This window comes from Leucopleurus acutus, assembly GCF_964270905.1.
Source record: "Leucopleurus acutus genome assembly, chromosome: 3".
NCBI classification, from domain to species: Eukaryota; Metazoa; Chordata; class Mammalia; order Artiodactyla; family Delphinidae; genus Leucopleurus; species Leucopleurus acutus.
The window spans coordinates 99,044,596-99,062,034 of record NC_139145.1 but is presented as its reverse complement, the minus strand read 5'-3'; the positions used below and the strand labels follow the sequence as shown (position 1 = coordinate 99,062,034).

The following is a 17,439-nucleotide window of genomic DNA, read 5'->3' as shown; positions in this document are numbered from 1 at the left end:
AGCTGGAGTCTTTTACTGAGACAGCCTTTTAATATGAAGAGAAAATGATGTGATTCCAAGACTGTAACCCTGCTTCTTCTCTCTACCTGCACTGTCCCAATCTCCTTCCAATAGCCCACTGTTAAGATAGCACACATTTGAAAATAAAGGACACACACGTTTTCTCAAAAAGTATTTTGGCCTTCCTTCAAATTTATCATTTCTGACAAAATCAACTCACTGAGAATGATCCATTAGGTATCACTCCAACACCCACATTCTAGTCTCCGTTGAATCAAAAGAGTCTAGCCCTGTGTGGTGTTACTGGACTTGTCACTTTGTGATGGTTACCCTAACCCTAAATAGGTACCAATATATGAGTGGCAGTATGGAAAAGTGGTTAAGAACAGATACTGGAGTCAGGCTTCCCAGTCTCCACTGTTTACTAGCTGTGTGATGGGCAAGTGTCTTAACTTCTCTAAACCTCAGTTTACTTGTGTATAAAATGGGGATAGCAGGGTTGTGCTGAGGAGAAATGGGACAATACATACAAAGCGTGTAACCCACAGAAAACCCTCAATAAATGGTAACTGTGATTATTGTTCCCCTAGGAGATACTGCCTTTGGAGGGGATGTCCTCCACTTGTAAAACAGGCAGCAGGGGGTCCTGGAGCAAATACCCTGTGTTCCCACTTCCTAGAGTCACCAACAAGTAATAGCTCTGTCCCAGGAAGATCATTTACATTAGGGCATCAGAGAGAACTTTGTTGTGGGATGTTTTTTTTCTAAGACAAAATTAAGAGCCTTGAAATGAGACAAAGGAAAAACGAGTACCAGAATTGCAAAGTTAACATTTTTATTGAACTGAAATTGGTGTAGAACAATAGGGGCCACCACAGCTGCTGAGCTCAGTTAACTGAAAAGTCTCTGTGACATTTTACCTTGCTAACATGGTTTGGGTAGAACAACTGAGAAGCAGCATAGATATATATGTATATATTTTTAACACTTCAAAATATTTTGAAATGAGTCTCATAGCCTTGTTCAGTTGTCAGGTTACAAAGAACATTGATAACATCTTCTGTTGCCTTCATTTAGTCATGTCAGTTAATATCTTTTCCCAAAAGATTCCTCTCAAAGCTGGCTATAATTTTTCCCCATCTGGTATAGAATAAAAGGATTTAGTAACACTTAGGAAGTAATAAACAGTAAGAACTTTAAAAGTAGTAAAGGCAAAAACCACTCATATGTGACTCAACACTCACACGGCTGGAAAGACAATGAACTGGCTGAAGAGTTTCAGCCAAGTTCCAGAAACAAAGGACGCACTCGTGGAAGGGGTAAGGCAACCAAGCAGAGTGTCGGAACTGATGGACCATTCGTGTCTAAACCTCATCTCAACACCTTGCTTCAAACATGAAAATATGCATTTGTTTTACAGAATAAGGTGAAATATTTTAAGGGAAAAGAAAACTACTAAGGTTAAAAGATCAATCAGAGATGAAGGAAAATTAATACTGGATTTTTATAATCAATGCATGGAGCTATGATATCAACTGACCACACCAATTACTTTTGTGAGAGCAAGTACTGAACATCTATCACTACTTACAGTTGAAAGTTAACCCCTCTAAAGTATTCCAGGGGAAATAAATAACCAACGAGACAGGAAGTGAAGTCCTCACATAAAACAAAACCACATCTAGTTAATGTTATTTTGGGTTTGTATTAAATCAGCTGCTCGCTCATTCTGGAGTTAATTTATGGTTGTTGGTGAAAATCATCAAGAGTGCTTCAAATTACTTAAGATGAAATGTGATGAGCAAATAATAACACAACTCATTGTCTCATCTTGACAATGCTATTTTACACTTACTACTTCTCTCAAAAAAACCCCAAAAAACAAAAAACTAAATAAATTCTACCAGAGTAACTGATACTAAGTGGCCACCCATTCCTGCAGCAATTATTGGAGAGAATCTAAAAATCTTGCAGTAGGAGATGAAGAATGATTATAAATATCTTAATAGGCTCACGCCCATCTTTAAAAGAGATGCAGCCTTAGGTAATAGCAGAGGCAGAGATTCACAACTCTCAAATTTGCAACTGATGATAGATATACATTTTGCAAGGATCTGCCCAATGTACACAACAAACATCTAAATTAAGGCTTTTATAGGTAGGTGGTCGAGCCTACGGGTGTGCAATGCTGGATTTTCATGAAGCATCTCCAGCTTCCATTATTACCCAATTTGTAAACCAGAAGATGTGCTGATGTAGATGGGTAGGAGCTCCAAGGGCTAACAATTAGCCAGCTGGAAGGTTTGCCTTGTTTGTAAACAAGTTCTAAAATAAGCGTTAGCAGTGAAACAACTGAGAGGGTGCCACAAATGATGTAGAGAGGAAAAGTGAGTTGCACCTGCTGACAGGGAGGGGCTTAAAAAACAAAGCCAATAGCCGAACTTCTTCAGTTCAAGACTCTGAGATTTAGAGACCTAAAGGTTTAGTGTTACTTCCAAGCCAATTGTTCTCACACTTTAGCTTGCAAAATCACTTGGAGGATACTTATGAAAATGGGGCTATGTGGGCCCTATCCCCAGAGATTCTAATTTGGGTGATGCAAGTGGTCCAAGCACCTTGCTTTTGAGAAACACCACTCATAGCAAGTAGCAGCACACTATCTTTGATTAAAAGGCCGTGATGTCTAAGAAATGACACCGATGAGGTCATTACCTACAGACAAATCCCTCAGGAGACTCTACCATATGATATGAGGACCAAATTTATCCCCAATTAAGTTTCCTTTACTGCTTTTTTTTTTTTTTTCCAACTGAAAGTTTGATATCAGTGAACGCTTAGTAATGATTGTACCAATTCTGAGGTAAAAGGAAGAGCACCAGGGATCTCAATGCTAAAATAAAATCGAATTCCCCAGGAGGTCCATGCTACATAGAAATCAAATTGCTGTGGTAATGTTAGAGTTATAGTGCACAGGGTCTTGTTTCAGTCTTTGTAAAGTATACTTTTGTATACTTTTACTATATTATCTACTCTTTCCTGTTAATGTTTTAGAAGAACTCCGAAGAGTAAGTTTCATCTACACGCTCTCTCAGGTTTTCTGGACACCAACATTTTCTGGTTTACAGTGATAAACAACGAAGTTATTTATTTTTTTATTGTTTTGGATGCTGGAGACAAACATCTTTATTAAAGATACCACCAAAATTTTGGCAAACATTTCAAAACATATTTGTAAACATAATGCTTCCCTTTTAAACTGGCAGCACTTTGAAAAACAATACGATAAGACAACACAACTTGAATCAACATTAGTTCAAAATCCTTATATTTTTGACCACATAACTTATGTTCCCACATGATAAAACAAATGATAGTTTAAATCAACGTCAACAGATAAACTCCATGAAATGAAAGTTTGTGCTGTTTGATGAATCACAGTATGTTATGGTTAAATATATCCACTCTTTTTTATATTCCTGGCACCCAGGATGAAAAAAAAAATCTTTAAATATACATTTCATGTAGGTAATAGCTTCTTTGCATATCTCTCTTCAAAAAATACTTTATAGCAGTATATAAATAGGTTACCTACACGTTTAATTTTATAATTTTGCCCCAAACTATAGATCTGTTTCATTTTCATAACATATCAATTTTGCCCAACATTAATAAAGTTGACAAACTGTTGAAATGGAAATGCTTTTGTCTTCCACAATAGAAGTAGCAATTTGATAGGAAAAAAAAACCTACAGTAACACTCATCAGTTGTTTCACCTGAGCGTTTGGCCTACTGAGAGTAGCAGCTTTTTTCCTTCACGCACGCTCACATCCACACCACCTCTGCACACATACAGGTCGAGCACACGCTTTCAGACGCTGGTAGGCCACAATGTGCTTCCCATTGCTCTAATCAAGTGGGAAGCAGTGTAGCTAATGATTAACCACACTAGGTACACAACTAGCAAACACCTTAAGGCAACCATTGCAATGGGGGGTTAATTTGCAGGGCAGATTTACTGTTCTAGATCAAGTCAGACTATATATACATATGTGTATATAGATCTATACACATACACACCTTTCTATTTCTTAACCCTCCAAAACAATGTTTTAAGTTTTTTTGTATTTTGTGCAAATTTCTAAATGTTCTACCATTTAAGGCAAAGAGTTCATATTAAGAAAGGTCAGAAAATAGGCTTATGTTTATCCAAAAGCATTTCACCTTGTACATTACTGTTTTTTTTAAACACACATAACTTTGAAGTGTGGACACTAGATCCCCAATATCTAAAAAAAATCATTTCTAATGACAAACACAGTTTTTTAAGGAAAAAAATTGATTTGAAGTACAGACATTGGATCCCCAATATCTACAAAAAAAATTATTTCTACTGACAAACACAAGTCTTAAGTAGGAAAAAAGGACCAGAAAAAGCAGCTTCAAAAATGCAAGGAAACAAAGTAAAATGCAGCGGGGGGCGGGGGGGGGAAGGTAACTCAAGTTTACTAATACTGAAACTTCCAACAGGCAAAGTTTCATTTTTTAGAATTTGAGAGCAATTCATTTGGAATTTTAAATAAATAAGCTTAAGTTTATTCACATCTTCTGGTCCAAGCAGAGCTCTAGTGCCATGACTCTGCTTGCTGTTGGTCAAATTCACCTATTAGTCTTTTGATGTGAGCCAGCTTGTTATGAAGATACTCGCATCTGTATTTTTCTTCATGGTAATTGGGACTAGACTGTGGATGAAAAAAAGAGTGAGGAGTAAGACTGTGGAATTCATAACACTTCTCAACTAAAGGTCAGAAAACTAACAGTGATAATACCTACCTGTTTTATCTTCTGATATTCTTGTAAGACTTCTTCATGAACACTCTAGAAAATTAATAATTAGCAATCAGAAGGGAACTTTTTTCTTTGCAATGTAAACAGATAACACACAATTGGCAAGGGTGTGGGAAATATTAATGATGGAACTGTAGATTGGTACAGTCTTTAAGGAGGGCAATTTGGCAACTGCCGTTAAAATGGCAAATGCAAAACTGACTCAGCACTTATACTTTTCTTTCAGATTTAATTGTGAAATGACACATGTACAGGGTTACTCACTGTAGCACTGTTTGTAAAGCAAAAGAAAGTAAACAAAATCTAAATGTCCATTAATCCATACAAAGGAGTACTAAGAGGCCATTAAAAAAGGGGAAAGTGCTTTATGTGCTTACATAAAAAAATTCTCTAAGATATACATTGTCTAGTGAAAAAAGCAAAGTACAGAACAATTTATAAGTTTGGTATCGTTTGTGTATAAGGGAGAAATAGAATATTATATCCTAGGAATTTTTAATGAAATCTGATAAATAATGTATCATACCTTAACTTACTGGAACGTAAGACAATGGTGGATCTTATAAATGATGACATCTTACATTCAATTACATATGGTATATTTGTGAATTTGCTTGTGTATATATATCTTATACTCAAACAGACCTCTGAAAGAATACGATGGAAACCAGTAATACTGATTGCCTCTCGGGAGGAAAATTGGGTGGTAGGGGAAGAGAGCTAACCCTTATGTACTACATAACCTGTACTATGGATCTAAGCAGTTTCCAAATGCTAACAGTTATTCTGCACAACTCTATAATCACCTCACTTTATGGATGGGGATTTTGAGAATTTTCAGTCAAGTTAAGTAGCTTGCCCAAGGTCACACAAGTAGAGCTGGGAATCAAATCCAAGCAGTCTGGCTTCGGAGCCTGCTCCCAACCACTAAGCAATTCTTAGAATTACATTTTAGTTTAAATATAATCATGGTATACTGGTAAATAACTATATAGAAAAAAATAAACCCAAAACCATATCACTGACCTCTTGCACTGCCAACCACTCACTCCTCTGGCAAAGTTTTCTATAACTCTAGGCAGCTTGTTTAAAAGATTAAGGCCCACTAATAGAAGACATAATGAATCTCTAGGGCACGGATGCTCCCAGGCTGTTTTCCCCATTGTGGGAAAACCCACCCCATTTTCTCATGTAGGTTCCTGTCAGAACAACAGTGGGCTAGGAAGGAGGCACCATTTGCGGCTGTGAAGTGTGACAAAGTTATCTGTCATACACAAGGAGGGAAACATCCATTTATATCAATCCTTTGGCTAAGAACTCTAAGAACAATCAGTAGGCAGGTCAGGCTTCTACTGCTCTTTGTCAGCTGTAGTAATATTACCACTTAATGTAGGCAAGTGAAAAGAGATTAATACCTGTTAACAAATGGCAGTCTCGGGAAGCTGGAAGCACCATGCTTTTTTTCACTTAAACCCCAAGCCTGAGTGGTATTAAGCCCCCTTTATATTCTATGCCAGACTGAGGTTTAAAAAAATTTTTTAAAAAAATTTACTTGAAATAGTAATTTTGGGAAGTAGCACCAGATGTAAGAGCTATAGTCTAAGTTGAGTTGGCAATGTGGTCAAATATTTTGATGCCAAACCTTGCTTTTTGTTTTTCCTATTTTGTTGTCTGTATTTTTCTCAATACACTACATATTATATTACAGTAAGTATGTAAGTATATATTATACATTTTATACATATCATATTGTATGAAAATATAGTTTTTTCACTGGAGGACATATAGGCTCATCATGTTTACTTATTTTCAGGAACTATTTCCAATATTTATTTTCCTAGCTCATTTTAAATGAAGGCCAGAAGCTGCAGAGAGGCTGGTCTGAGAGAGGACTTGCTCTGAAGGCTAGGAGGGTGGCTCGGGATGGGAAGGGCAGAGAAAGAAAGAAGGTAAAATACGGAAGTCAGTCCATCTAGGAACAAATGTGTTTACCTGATACTCTTTTGAGCCTGGAGAAAGGCGCTTTCGTTGTGCATCCAGTTTGATAAATCTTCTAGCCACCGTCTCCATCCTGGCATGCAAGGCCCTATACTCATCATACTCAGCATTGAAGTCATCCTTGTAATTCTGGCGTTGCTCATAGGAGACGATAGCAATATACTTTCTAATAAAAAAGACAAACGATAAATGGAGAGGAGCTACAGAATAAACATGATGCAGAAGCCTGAGATTTAAACCAAATATTTAGAAACTGTATCTATGCGTGTTTCCCTAGACTGAATGCCGCTCTGCCACTGCTTGCTGCCTTGTCACTCCTTCAAAGACCTTCCTGGTAAAATTATCCCACAGGAGAGTTTAAGAACTTCAGTGAAGAAGAATAAATGTGAAAAAAACCATGGTGGAAACGGAATTAAAGTGCAACTTGAAGACAACACTTACACACATGTAGCTTCCTAAACCCTTCTCTACCCCAAATAATTTACTACCATGCTAGCGGCAGAGGCCAACCCATCTGTTACGAGTCACATGGGGACAGAAGGATTGGAGGGGTAATGTGAAACCGGGAGAATGTCACAGTCACTAAGTGCTGAAGTCAAAGCTCTTTGTAGACCTGCTGCTTTGTTTTATCATTTTTTAAAAATGAGAGACCAGAAAAAATAAAAAAGGGGAAAAAAAGGTATATTTCTCTAGTTCTTTTCAAACACTTAATGTCATACTCTGTGTAACAGAAAGCCAGTTTTATAGTATTAGTTTATTTTCTTAATAAAAAGGCCACAAATGTTTTACTTCAGGGTGTGAGTATCTCTCGGGACCTAGTGAATGAAGGCCACCTTCCCAGAGTGTCAGTTTATTCAGTGGTGGTAAGTCAAAACAGCATTTTAATATCAAAGTTAATATTATTTGTTTGTGGCTCTGGGCCTGGGTCTTTTTGTACTCTGTGCTCCTGTCATGGAATGCAAAATTCCCTTCACTTTTTGAGATAAAAATGGAGATTTCAAAGCAATTTCAGGCAGGTGGCAGGAGCTTCAGGGTGCTCCAGTGGGTATACACATACTCTTCATTGTGGAAAACTTTGGGAGTTCAGTCCTCCCCAAAATGGTTTTAGACATTCTTACCAGTTTTATTTAAAATGCAGTAGCACAGATGCCTAGTTGGAAATGTGAGAAAAGTGATGCAGTGAGCAACCTTAATGTCCTCATTAATATTTTTATTCATGCTGAGTTAGACAGTGTGGAGGTTTAATTTTCTAAGTGTAACTGAGACAGTGGTAGTATGCTGATTTAAAGCTGCCCTGCTAGTGTCCTTGCTATAAAAGGAAAACCACCAGCCAAGCAGTGAAACAGGCCTCTCTAGACACGGGCTGTCCTGACTGCAGACCAGAGAGAGCCCGGGGTGGGGGTGGGGGTGGCGGAGAAAGAGGTTCCTGGGGATAAGCATACATAAGCAAAATGGCTAAACTGATCGTGAAACTCAGGTTCAATTTGTTATATAAAATATTTATCCCACTTTCTCAAAATCACACCTGAGGCCATACCCTCCATATTTTATTTAATAATTCTCTCAGGGAAAAGTACCAAACTGGCCAACAGTTGTGTTGCTGTTATAGAAGATTATTTGGTTATACTGGCATTTTAATGAAAAGCATGTCACTATTTTTAATAAAAATTGTTATGGTTCTACAGCTGGCTCTTAATGTAGTGATGGAATAAAATGTTAAATACTTTGGATAATTCACACCACAGTAACAAGTAAATTTTCTTATTATATAAAAATTAGGAATACTGTGGTTAAGTATGAATTATTCAGAGGCTGATCATTAAAGGTTTTATAGTATGTCCTTTTGGTTTTCTTAAGAAACAAGTTTAAGTTCTGTATTTTTAGTGATTTTTCTGAAAATTCATGCTTTCTCATCATTTTAAGAAAATTTGCAATGTTTATATAAGATAGCTTTTGTTAAAATAAATTGCTCTTAAGCAAACAATCACATAGGTTATGTACTTTCACGATTTTAAAAGAGCTAGAAAATGACAAACATACAGAAATGCACTGAGGCAGATGCAGCAACCATCCGTAGATCAGTACGTTAAAAACAAGTTATTAAATACAGAATTAACTGCTTAAGTTGACAAAACACGGCAACACTGAATCCGTGGGGGGAAGGTTAGAATCATTTTTCAGTCTCCCCACATGATTTTGTCCTATGCAACAAGTATACAGCACTATTACGAAAAAGAGAAATTCAAATTCCGTCATAAGAGAATGAGAGCACAGTACTGCAGCTGTTATTTGAGGGGGCCAACTTTCACAAGACTTTTAAGGAAACGCATTTGGAGAGGTGAATGCCCACGTCAGTGGAGCCAGGCACTGTCCCCCATCCAGCCCTTCCGGGGCCAACGCAGTGGTAGCAGCTTTTCCAAGCTCCCCAACAGAACTCTAAAACCATACACCACCTCAGATGAGAGAGTACTCAGCATGGTTTCTTGGGTTCCTTTTAGTTAAGAGATGATAACCAGCATTACGGTTTCATGCTATATCATTCCCCAATAAGTATAGCTTTCACCACTACTGTTAAGCAAAAGTAACACACTTTTAGTATAAAATGTTCTCTACTCTGGAAATGAACATTTCATGGGACATGGAGTGCTAAACTTCATAGTTTAACTTTGTCCACCATGAGATGCTACTGATAGAGAAAAAAATGTTCATACAGCCCAGATTCCATTTCCAGTCTACATTTAAGCTATTTGTATATTTGTTCATTTTCAAAGCTATTGGTAGGCAAATCTGTTTGCTCTTTCACTCTCCATTTTTCCAGACTTTTGCAACTTAATTATTTTCTTCTTACAGAAGCCTTTGAGTCTGTAAAAAAGCTAGAATTATGTGTCCAAGTTATAATTTCTGTGATAACCAGTTACAAAAAAGTCCCCAGCTTAGCACTGAGCAACTTGTTGTCGTAACAAGAAAAATACTATAACCGGTATTAAAGTGAAATGATCAAATTTTACTGCTCTCTCCTCTTAAAGTTAATTTGATGGCAAAGCTTTATTTAAATAAAAATCCATCTGTCTTTACTTGTGTTAACTGCAGAGGTTTAAGTACTTTATCACTAATAAACTGTCCCTTTGGGGGGCCCAAGTGAATGACTGTGCATTGATAAACTGTTTGACTTTGAAGAGTCAGATCCCTGAAATCTTCCATAATCAAACGCTTGGCCTGGCCCCGGAACAAAGGACAGGCTTCTCTATACTTAAAGACCACCGAGCGGAGCTCACAGCAGGGAAAGGCACAACCTGCTCAAGCCGACACGGGTGGACTGGGGACGAGCAGGCTTAATGGCAGCCTTTCAGTTGCAGGGGTGGCTCCAGGACTCTATTTCTGGAACTTCCTACTTTTCTGATTTGCAAATTATGGGAAAAGAATTTGCAAACTTTCTAAAATTAAATAGTTCTCTCCCATCAGCAGACATCTGAACTTACATCAAATAATCTGGGAGTTCAATTGTTGAAGAAGCTTCCGTGGAGGCAGTGCAATCCTCTTTAACTCCTACAGAGAAAAAAAATTCAAGCGTTCACCAAAGGGTATGGTTACAAAATGCCTATAATTCTAAAATAGATCAGAAACATCTGGAACACTTTTCCTCAAATTCTATTCTTCCATCTCAATAAGCAATAGTGAGCAAGGAATACAATTGAACAAGAACAATAGAGGCCCTATGACCAGCGCCAGCAGAACCGACGCCAGGCATTGAAAGCACCCTGGCTACTGCAGTGTCTGCACAATAAAGGAATTCCATCTTAACCCAAGGTCAATCTTCTATTCTTTCAACAACAGTTGTGGCATCTGCCCAGCAATTCAAAGATTGTGGTGGCAGATGCAGCCAGACAATGGGAGATACAAACTTTACATCAACATCTACTTTTCATAGGATTCAAACAAGGCAGATAAGATAGTGAAGTCAGGTAGCAGACTATTTCGATGGCTGTATTTTTACTGCTATTCTTTCTGTATGAAGACAGTGGAATTGGGCAGGAAGTTTTCCTATCAGTTTAAAGTAATTTAAAATAAGTTATTAGTGAACACCAATTTATACTCCTCTAATCTCTAACCCTCATAATACTGCACAGATTTGTTTTTAAGAGGACAAAATAAAGTGCCAGTTGCTCAGGACTGCACTGTGATAGTGTATAAAACCCCTCAGTATTCCATTTGTTCGAAGGTACCATTTTCCAGAGGGTATGTTTAGACTTTTTTATGAGGTTAATTTTTTATCATTCAAAGTAGAATTAAATTAATAACTCGAACCCAAACCCTGCCTGCTAGCAAAACATACATGTTCAATATAAAACAAGTGAGAATTTAATAATTTCTTGGTTTAATATTTTAAAGGACAAAGCGCACTAAACAAATTATGCAGACTCTGTGGGCTTATTTTGTGTGCGTGCGTGCGTGCGTGTGTGTGTGTGTGTGTGTGTGTATTTGATTCAGGCTTAGGTAAAAGCTTGTTTTTACAACAGCCTGAGCCTTAAAGGAATAGGCATCAAGTGCACATCACCTGGCTTCCCCTTTGCCACAGACACCAGATAAATTCCAGTAGAGCAGAGGATGTAGGTCTGAATCTATCCTCAGTTTGTGATAATCTCGATTGGCTTTGAAAGGTACTACATCCTCAGTGAAGGATTCAGAGACTAGGCCTGCTTCTCTCGGTTTCCAGCTCTGAGAAAACTCGAACTCTGCTATAGTGCTCAACATTCTGGGATCCAGTCTCTGACTCAGGATTACCATCTGATGGTGGGAAGTGTGGAGAGTGGGGCATACCCAGGAATCTGGCTTACTAACTCTGAACATGAAGTTTTATTATCTCTTTTTCTCTTCCTGATCTGGCAAATTCAAGTACGATAGTGTTTGAGGGAAAAAGCTTACACCTACCTCTTGGGCCACTATATACTACCATTCTGATCTACATATTTCAACAGATATGCTTTGACAAGCAATATCCTCAATCCAGGCCAATAAAGGCACTGCATCATACTATTACATAATCAAAGCTTCTCTCCTATGGTAAAAGTGGTCAGTTAAATCTAAGGATTACAGACTTTCAGTACTGTGGGCAAATTACAGAAAGATAAAATTCCTTAAAGTCTAATCATTAAGGTACTTTTTCTGAAGTTGTATTTTCCTGGGAAATTTTACCTTAGTTATGCTGGGTTTAAAATTGGCAGCAGTCCTAAATGAAGGTTTTGAATCTTCTGTATGTTGGTATGCAAGACATTAAGTTCTATATATATAAAATAAGAGAAATCTAATTGTGTCATTAGGTTTTAAAGATCGCTACCCTCAGGTAAGCAGTCTTTCTACTGATTAGCTTTTCTTTAGAGGTAAAGCATTATTTTAGGCTTCTTTGGGTCTCTAGATATTTGGCTTTGAAAGCTTCCAAAAGCTTGAAATGGTTAAATTTATTAATAATGGTTGATGTTAGCTAACTAAAACAGTGTTCTCAAAATTGAAAAAAAAAAGAAAAAAACCCAAGATCTATCAAGCTAATCACCAACAGCCTTGCAGAAGACAAATCGCTTTCACTCTGAATGAAGATGATGTTATGGATCTGCATATATAATTTTACATCGCCTGTTTTATAAAGAATTTGACATTTCCCCTGTGCTATTATTAATTAAAGCAGGGTTGACCCTGCTTCTTGGTAAAGAAGGACCTGAGTACTTTTATTGCTAATTGTGTGTCTGGTTAAATCAGTTCAAGAATGGCATATAATAGGTCATGTTGAGGTTGCACAATACTGTGACAGCTCTGGAAAAGCACAACAAAGTTCACCTTCTAAAAGGGGGTCTTTGGAGGATGACAGGGTCATTTTCAAATGTCACCATCTTAAGAAACATAGAAACTATGTTTAATAGTTGGCTAAAAAGAGACAGAAAATGACTGCTGTAAAATGCAAGAAAAAAATTTGCTCAAAAGGACAATACTAAGATTAATAACTAAACGGAAGGTCATTTGATAAAAAAGCATTACTAATTATAAGCAGCATAATCTCATACTCAGGATAATCTGCTCTTCCCATTCATTTAACCCATGTAGTTGGTTTTTACAAACGCAAAATACCTTCATTGGAATCCGGACTGGAGTTGTTCAGCTTGGCAATTTCCTCTTCTCTTTTAAGGTCCTCTTCCTTTTCCTCAATCATCTCAATGTCGTGCTTTTTTATTTGGTCCTTTTCCTTGTGTCTTTTAGACTTCTTCTTGGACTTTTTGTGAGACGAATGGTTTTCTTCCATAAGCTTTGGACATTTTAGTAGAACTGAACCAGGTGGTAAGGTTTCCAGAGAAGTCCTAGAGGTATATTTGTCTTGCTGGTCCTCATAGATACTACCGTTTTGACTAAAACTGTCAACAGGTAGGTCTTGAGTCCCCCGGCCTTCTGGAGTGCTAGGGGAATTGGAGTGAGAATTTACAGTCTGAGGAGGATTGGAGACAGGCAGGTGGGTTGAAGGCAGCGGTGGAGGCGTGGGGATGGCAGCGGCTGCAGGGGGCAGCGGGGGGCCTGCAGCAGATTTTTCACTGGTGGGATTCAAATGACCATTTAATGTTGGCGGCACTCTATTTGTCAGGTGAGATATTCGAGCTTTTTTATTCATTAAAGGATCAATGAAATCTGAATCTAAAAGCCGTTTCTGGGGTGGGGGGGGGAACAGGGAAAACAGATGAGCCAGTTTGCACTAAAATTCCATACATGTGTCACTCGTTACTAGAACAGCTGAGTAATTTTATTCATACTTAAATTTATAACCAGTTTAAATTCATTACCAGCATTGTGTTAACCATCCTCCAAGCTTAAGCACAAACAATCTACAATAAATTTTCATGTCTAATGTAAAAAAGCAGAATCTGGCAAATATGTTTCTTGAAGTACTTATACTTTCTGATCATACAGCTCCACCCTAAGTTCCTTGAGACACTAGGCCAATTTATGTGGATTATACCACTCAGGAGTATATTAAATAGACGTGGCCTCCTTCCTCTGCTGGCCACAGCTGACCTAGTTATATTCAGTGAGAGGAAGAAGCAATTTTTAACATTATTGGTTGTCAGAACCAACAAGGGTAAGTACAGGGCAATAAGCCTACACTTACTTGATCTCTTCGAATGTGCTAACATGCTCCAGTTATACATATTTTGGCTGTCTTAAGATGGCAACAACCAGCACATTCAGAATAATTTCTCTACATATCTCTATCATTGCTGAAATGCCATCCAATTTTTTCTCCCTTAAATATATCTTTTCACTGAATTGGAAGATAAGTCTGAATAACTAGTCCATAAAAATTATATGGAGTTACTATTTCAAAAAATTTCAAAAATCATGCTAATATTAGCCCAATCCAGCAACAACAATAACAGTATTTAAAATAAAAAGGAAAGTCAGATATTTGAAAAGTACAAAGCATACATCCAATGTAATACTGTGGCTAAAACTTCAGCTTGAAAGAAAATAATAGTTAATCATCACATTAATTTATTCTGTGTTGAATTTAGGGCCACTGATCTCATACCTAGTACATAATTAGATCAGAGTATAAGTAGCTTTATAGTAGTTGGCATTTGACGCTTCTGTAGACAACATACATGCAAGGAAAGAATTGCTTTTATTTTGTTCCTCCTCTGTTCCTCACAATAGGTTTCTAACATTTTCTGACACGTGAATAGCCTTTTGCCCAGGGCACGCTTACTGTTCTCAACACATCTGTCCTGTCTCCCTAAGCCTTGGGAGGGGGGTCCAGAGAAAGGAGCACTCTGTCAACAGCACTGGGGTAGAGCGGTTTGTCTCACTGCCAGTCTCAAAGACCTGAGAGAGTTCAAGGCTGTCTGAGAACCAGGTGGGCTTGACCTCTTATGTCGCCCAGGATCTCCCCATTTTTTCCAACTGAATCTTTGGGGGGAAACTCTAAGCTGGAATGGAGTCGCACTGGAATATTCTGATTGGGATCTAATCAAAAAGTACTTTAAGAAAACATATGGAAATAGCAGAGTTTTTTATTTGCTTATTTTAAAAACATTTTTCCCCAAGAATATTTTTCTAGAACGTGCTTCAGATAAATTTAAATATCTTCTATTTTCTATATAATCTAAGACTGGATATGGGACTGGATAAGTTAGTGATCAAATGGAAAAGTAGATAATCTTACAACAAAACGTGAACTTCAAGGATTGAAAATCAGAGTAGACATTAAGTACCTTGACTTAATGTAGTGTTATATGGTGAAAAAGAGTTCTGGGCTGGGAGCTGGGACCTGAATTCTAGAGTAAGCTCTGCCATGAACTTCGGGTAGGGAAGCTGTGCGGCTTTTCTGGGTCTCATTTCTCTCATGTATAAATCAGAAAACCTGAACAAGGTGTCCCCTAAAGTCCATTTCAGGGCTATGATTATATAATTTTATGCAATACCTGAGGAGAAGATGCAGTGTCTCTACTAGAACATACAGGAGATTCTGAACGGCTGGTGCTGGCAGCATTCTGAGATGGATTTAGTTTTCTGGAAAGGACACACATGTTCCAGTTAGGGGGACAATTTTCAAATGTTCATGATAGAAAGCCTACCCTTGCTTCGTTTTCCCCATCTCAATACTAAAATAACAATGACTATAATAATTACTTATTTGCATAATTTTTAAAGGAAAAAAAAATAAGAACGTACCTCGAGAGCACTGACTCTAATGACCGTCTGTCTATTTCATTATATCCAGGCCAATCTCTTTGGAGCTCTTTAAAAACATAATCCTTTAAGGTGTATGAGAGGTCCTTAGGATTCAGATTGGCTACCTGGTACATGTTGTGAAAAGAGAGCATTAGTTCTTTTTGCTATTTCTTAACCTAAAACAGGCAACCTTTTGGATTTATACTGAAAATAACTATATCAAATGGCTCCAAAGGGACTACTGGCTTTGCACATGCCAGATCTCAATAAATGCTTTTTGACTTCATTTGGGGAATTAAATAAAACTTTATATACATAGTTAAATATTTTTTTCCTGGATGGCCACTGCATTTGTTAAATAGTAATCCTACATTATGCAAAAAGTGGAGGAAGATTTTTTCTTTTAATCATTTTTTTTTCTAGTCAAAGGAATCCAAAACAGTTTTCTTAACATCTTCATTATTTATTTCTGGCTATTAATTCCATTACTTTTGAGTTACAAGTCCTTGATCACTTGTATTAAGTAGAAACCAAACAGTGCCCATATGTTGGTTTACAAACTTTCCTGTCCAGTAATCAACAGAAATTATCTCCATAAACAGTATCAATTCTGATAATCTTGTCTGTCATCTTCTTGGCTTGCTAAGCTTGCTCGTTATAGCTGCCAGTTCTCCTGAAGAACCACTTTTTCAAAGTCCTTGAAATTCCCCCAAACCAATAAACAGAAACAGAAACGAAAATAACCCCCACATTACTGTTATTATTTGCAAGTGTAATCTTTTCTTATCCCTTAACTACGGTTCTTTGTGTATCCAGGCTCAGGCTCCATTAACAACATGAATGTATGGATTCAGGGGCCGAACCAAGAGTCATTTTCAATGCTGGCAGAAAGATATTCTTCTTTTCATTTCCTACTGGAATGGTCTTTTTTAATAACTTCACTTCTTTCTGTGTCTTCTAAAAGTACTATAAAATATAATATGATAGTTTATGCTTTTCCCACAGCTCAGCTGAATACTAACATTAATGTTGATATACAGTAGAAAATGATAGGTTTATCTTAAAATTCAAATTTGCAAATAAATTAACATGAGATACAACCAGATTTCTCGAAGTGGAATAAATACAACCATCTTACAATCTATATTCTGCTAGCTCCTAAGTTATAACTCTAGCTTCAACTGTCCTCTGGACACCAGACTCATATATATATAACTACCTACTGAATATCCATCTCCATTTGGATATGTCTAATAGACATCGTCCAAATAGTATGTATGTAAGACAGGATTCCTGATTCCTCTGCATACTCTTGTTCCTTTTCCATCCCTCCCCATCTCAGTCAATGGCTCAATATCCAGTCAGTTGCTCCATTTAGTTGGTCTGGGGCGAAATCCAGGAACTGGCATTTTAAAAAAGTTCTCTAAGAGATTCTAATACGGAGCTAGGATGAGACTATGCTCTAGATTCTATCAAATAAACAATAGTAATGATACTCATATCCCACTTGCTCAGGAATTAAGTATACCTACATTTAAAAATTATATCTATACACATATTCATGATCACATGACTACTGACATACATCAGTAGCAGCCTCTGGGTGAACTGCCTCTGCCATCATTTTGCCCTCTCATCCTCTAACCTAGGAGGTAATTTACAACCTTTCTGGAGATTCAGTCACCAAATATTTTGACTTATAACCTGAACCTCCCCCCTTCCCCAAATAAAAAACTGAACACACACACACACCTATACCCTCATCCTCATTCATTCTTTCATCCTGTCTCTTGAGCTCTTAAAACTGCTATGTGACATATGGGTTTAAATTAAGTGTTTCCAAAAAGTGCTCAAATGACTTAATAAGATCCCTGAAATTGCCAAAGATA

General features: G+C 37.4%; 1 protein-coding gene across 2 annotated transcripts in view; it reads right to left on the bottom strand.

Annotated features, from left to right (window-relative positions):
* Nucleotides 1-835: 835 nt before the first annotated feature.
* The window catches only part of ELL2 (elongation factor for RNA polymerase II 2), a 75,656-nt gene continuing 59,052 nt past the window's right edge, over nucleotides 836-17,439 (bottom strand). For both annotated transcript variants that reach the window (XM_082836126.1, XM_082836127.1), the window contains 7 exons: nucleotides 15,551-15,675; nucleotides 15,301-15,388; nucleotides 12,962-13,529; nucleotides 10,324-10,390; nucleotides 6,839-7,010; nucleotides 4,832-4,876; nucleotides 836-4,740 (listed from right to left, as the gene is read on the bottom strand). In XM_082836126.1, coding sequence (XP_082692252.1) covers nucleotides 4,624-4,740; nucleotides 4,832-4,876; nucleotides 6,839-7,010; nucleotides 10,324-10,390; nucleotides 12,962-13,529; nucleotides 15,301-15,388; nucleotides 15,551-15,675 — 1,182 coding nt within the window. In that variant the 3' untranslated portion in view covers nucleotides 836-4,623. The remainder of the gene's footprint in view (nucleotides 4,741-4,831; nucleotides 4,877-6,838; nucleotides 7,011-10,323; nucleotides 10,391-12,961; nucleotides 13,530-15,300; nucleotides 15,389-15,550; nucleotides 15,676-17,439) is intronic.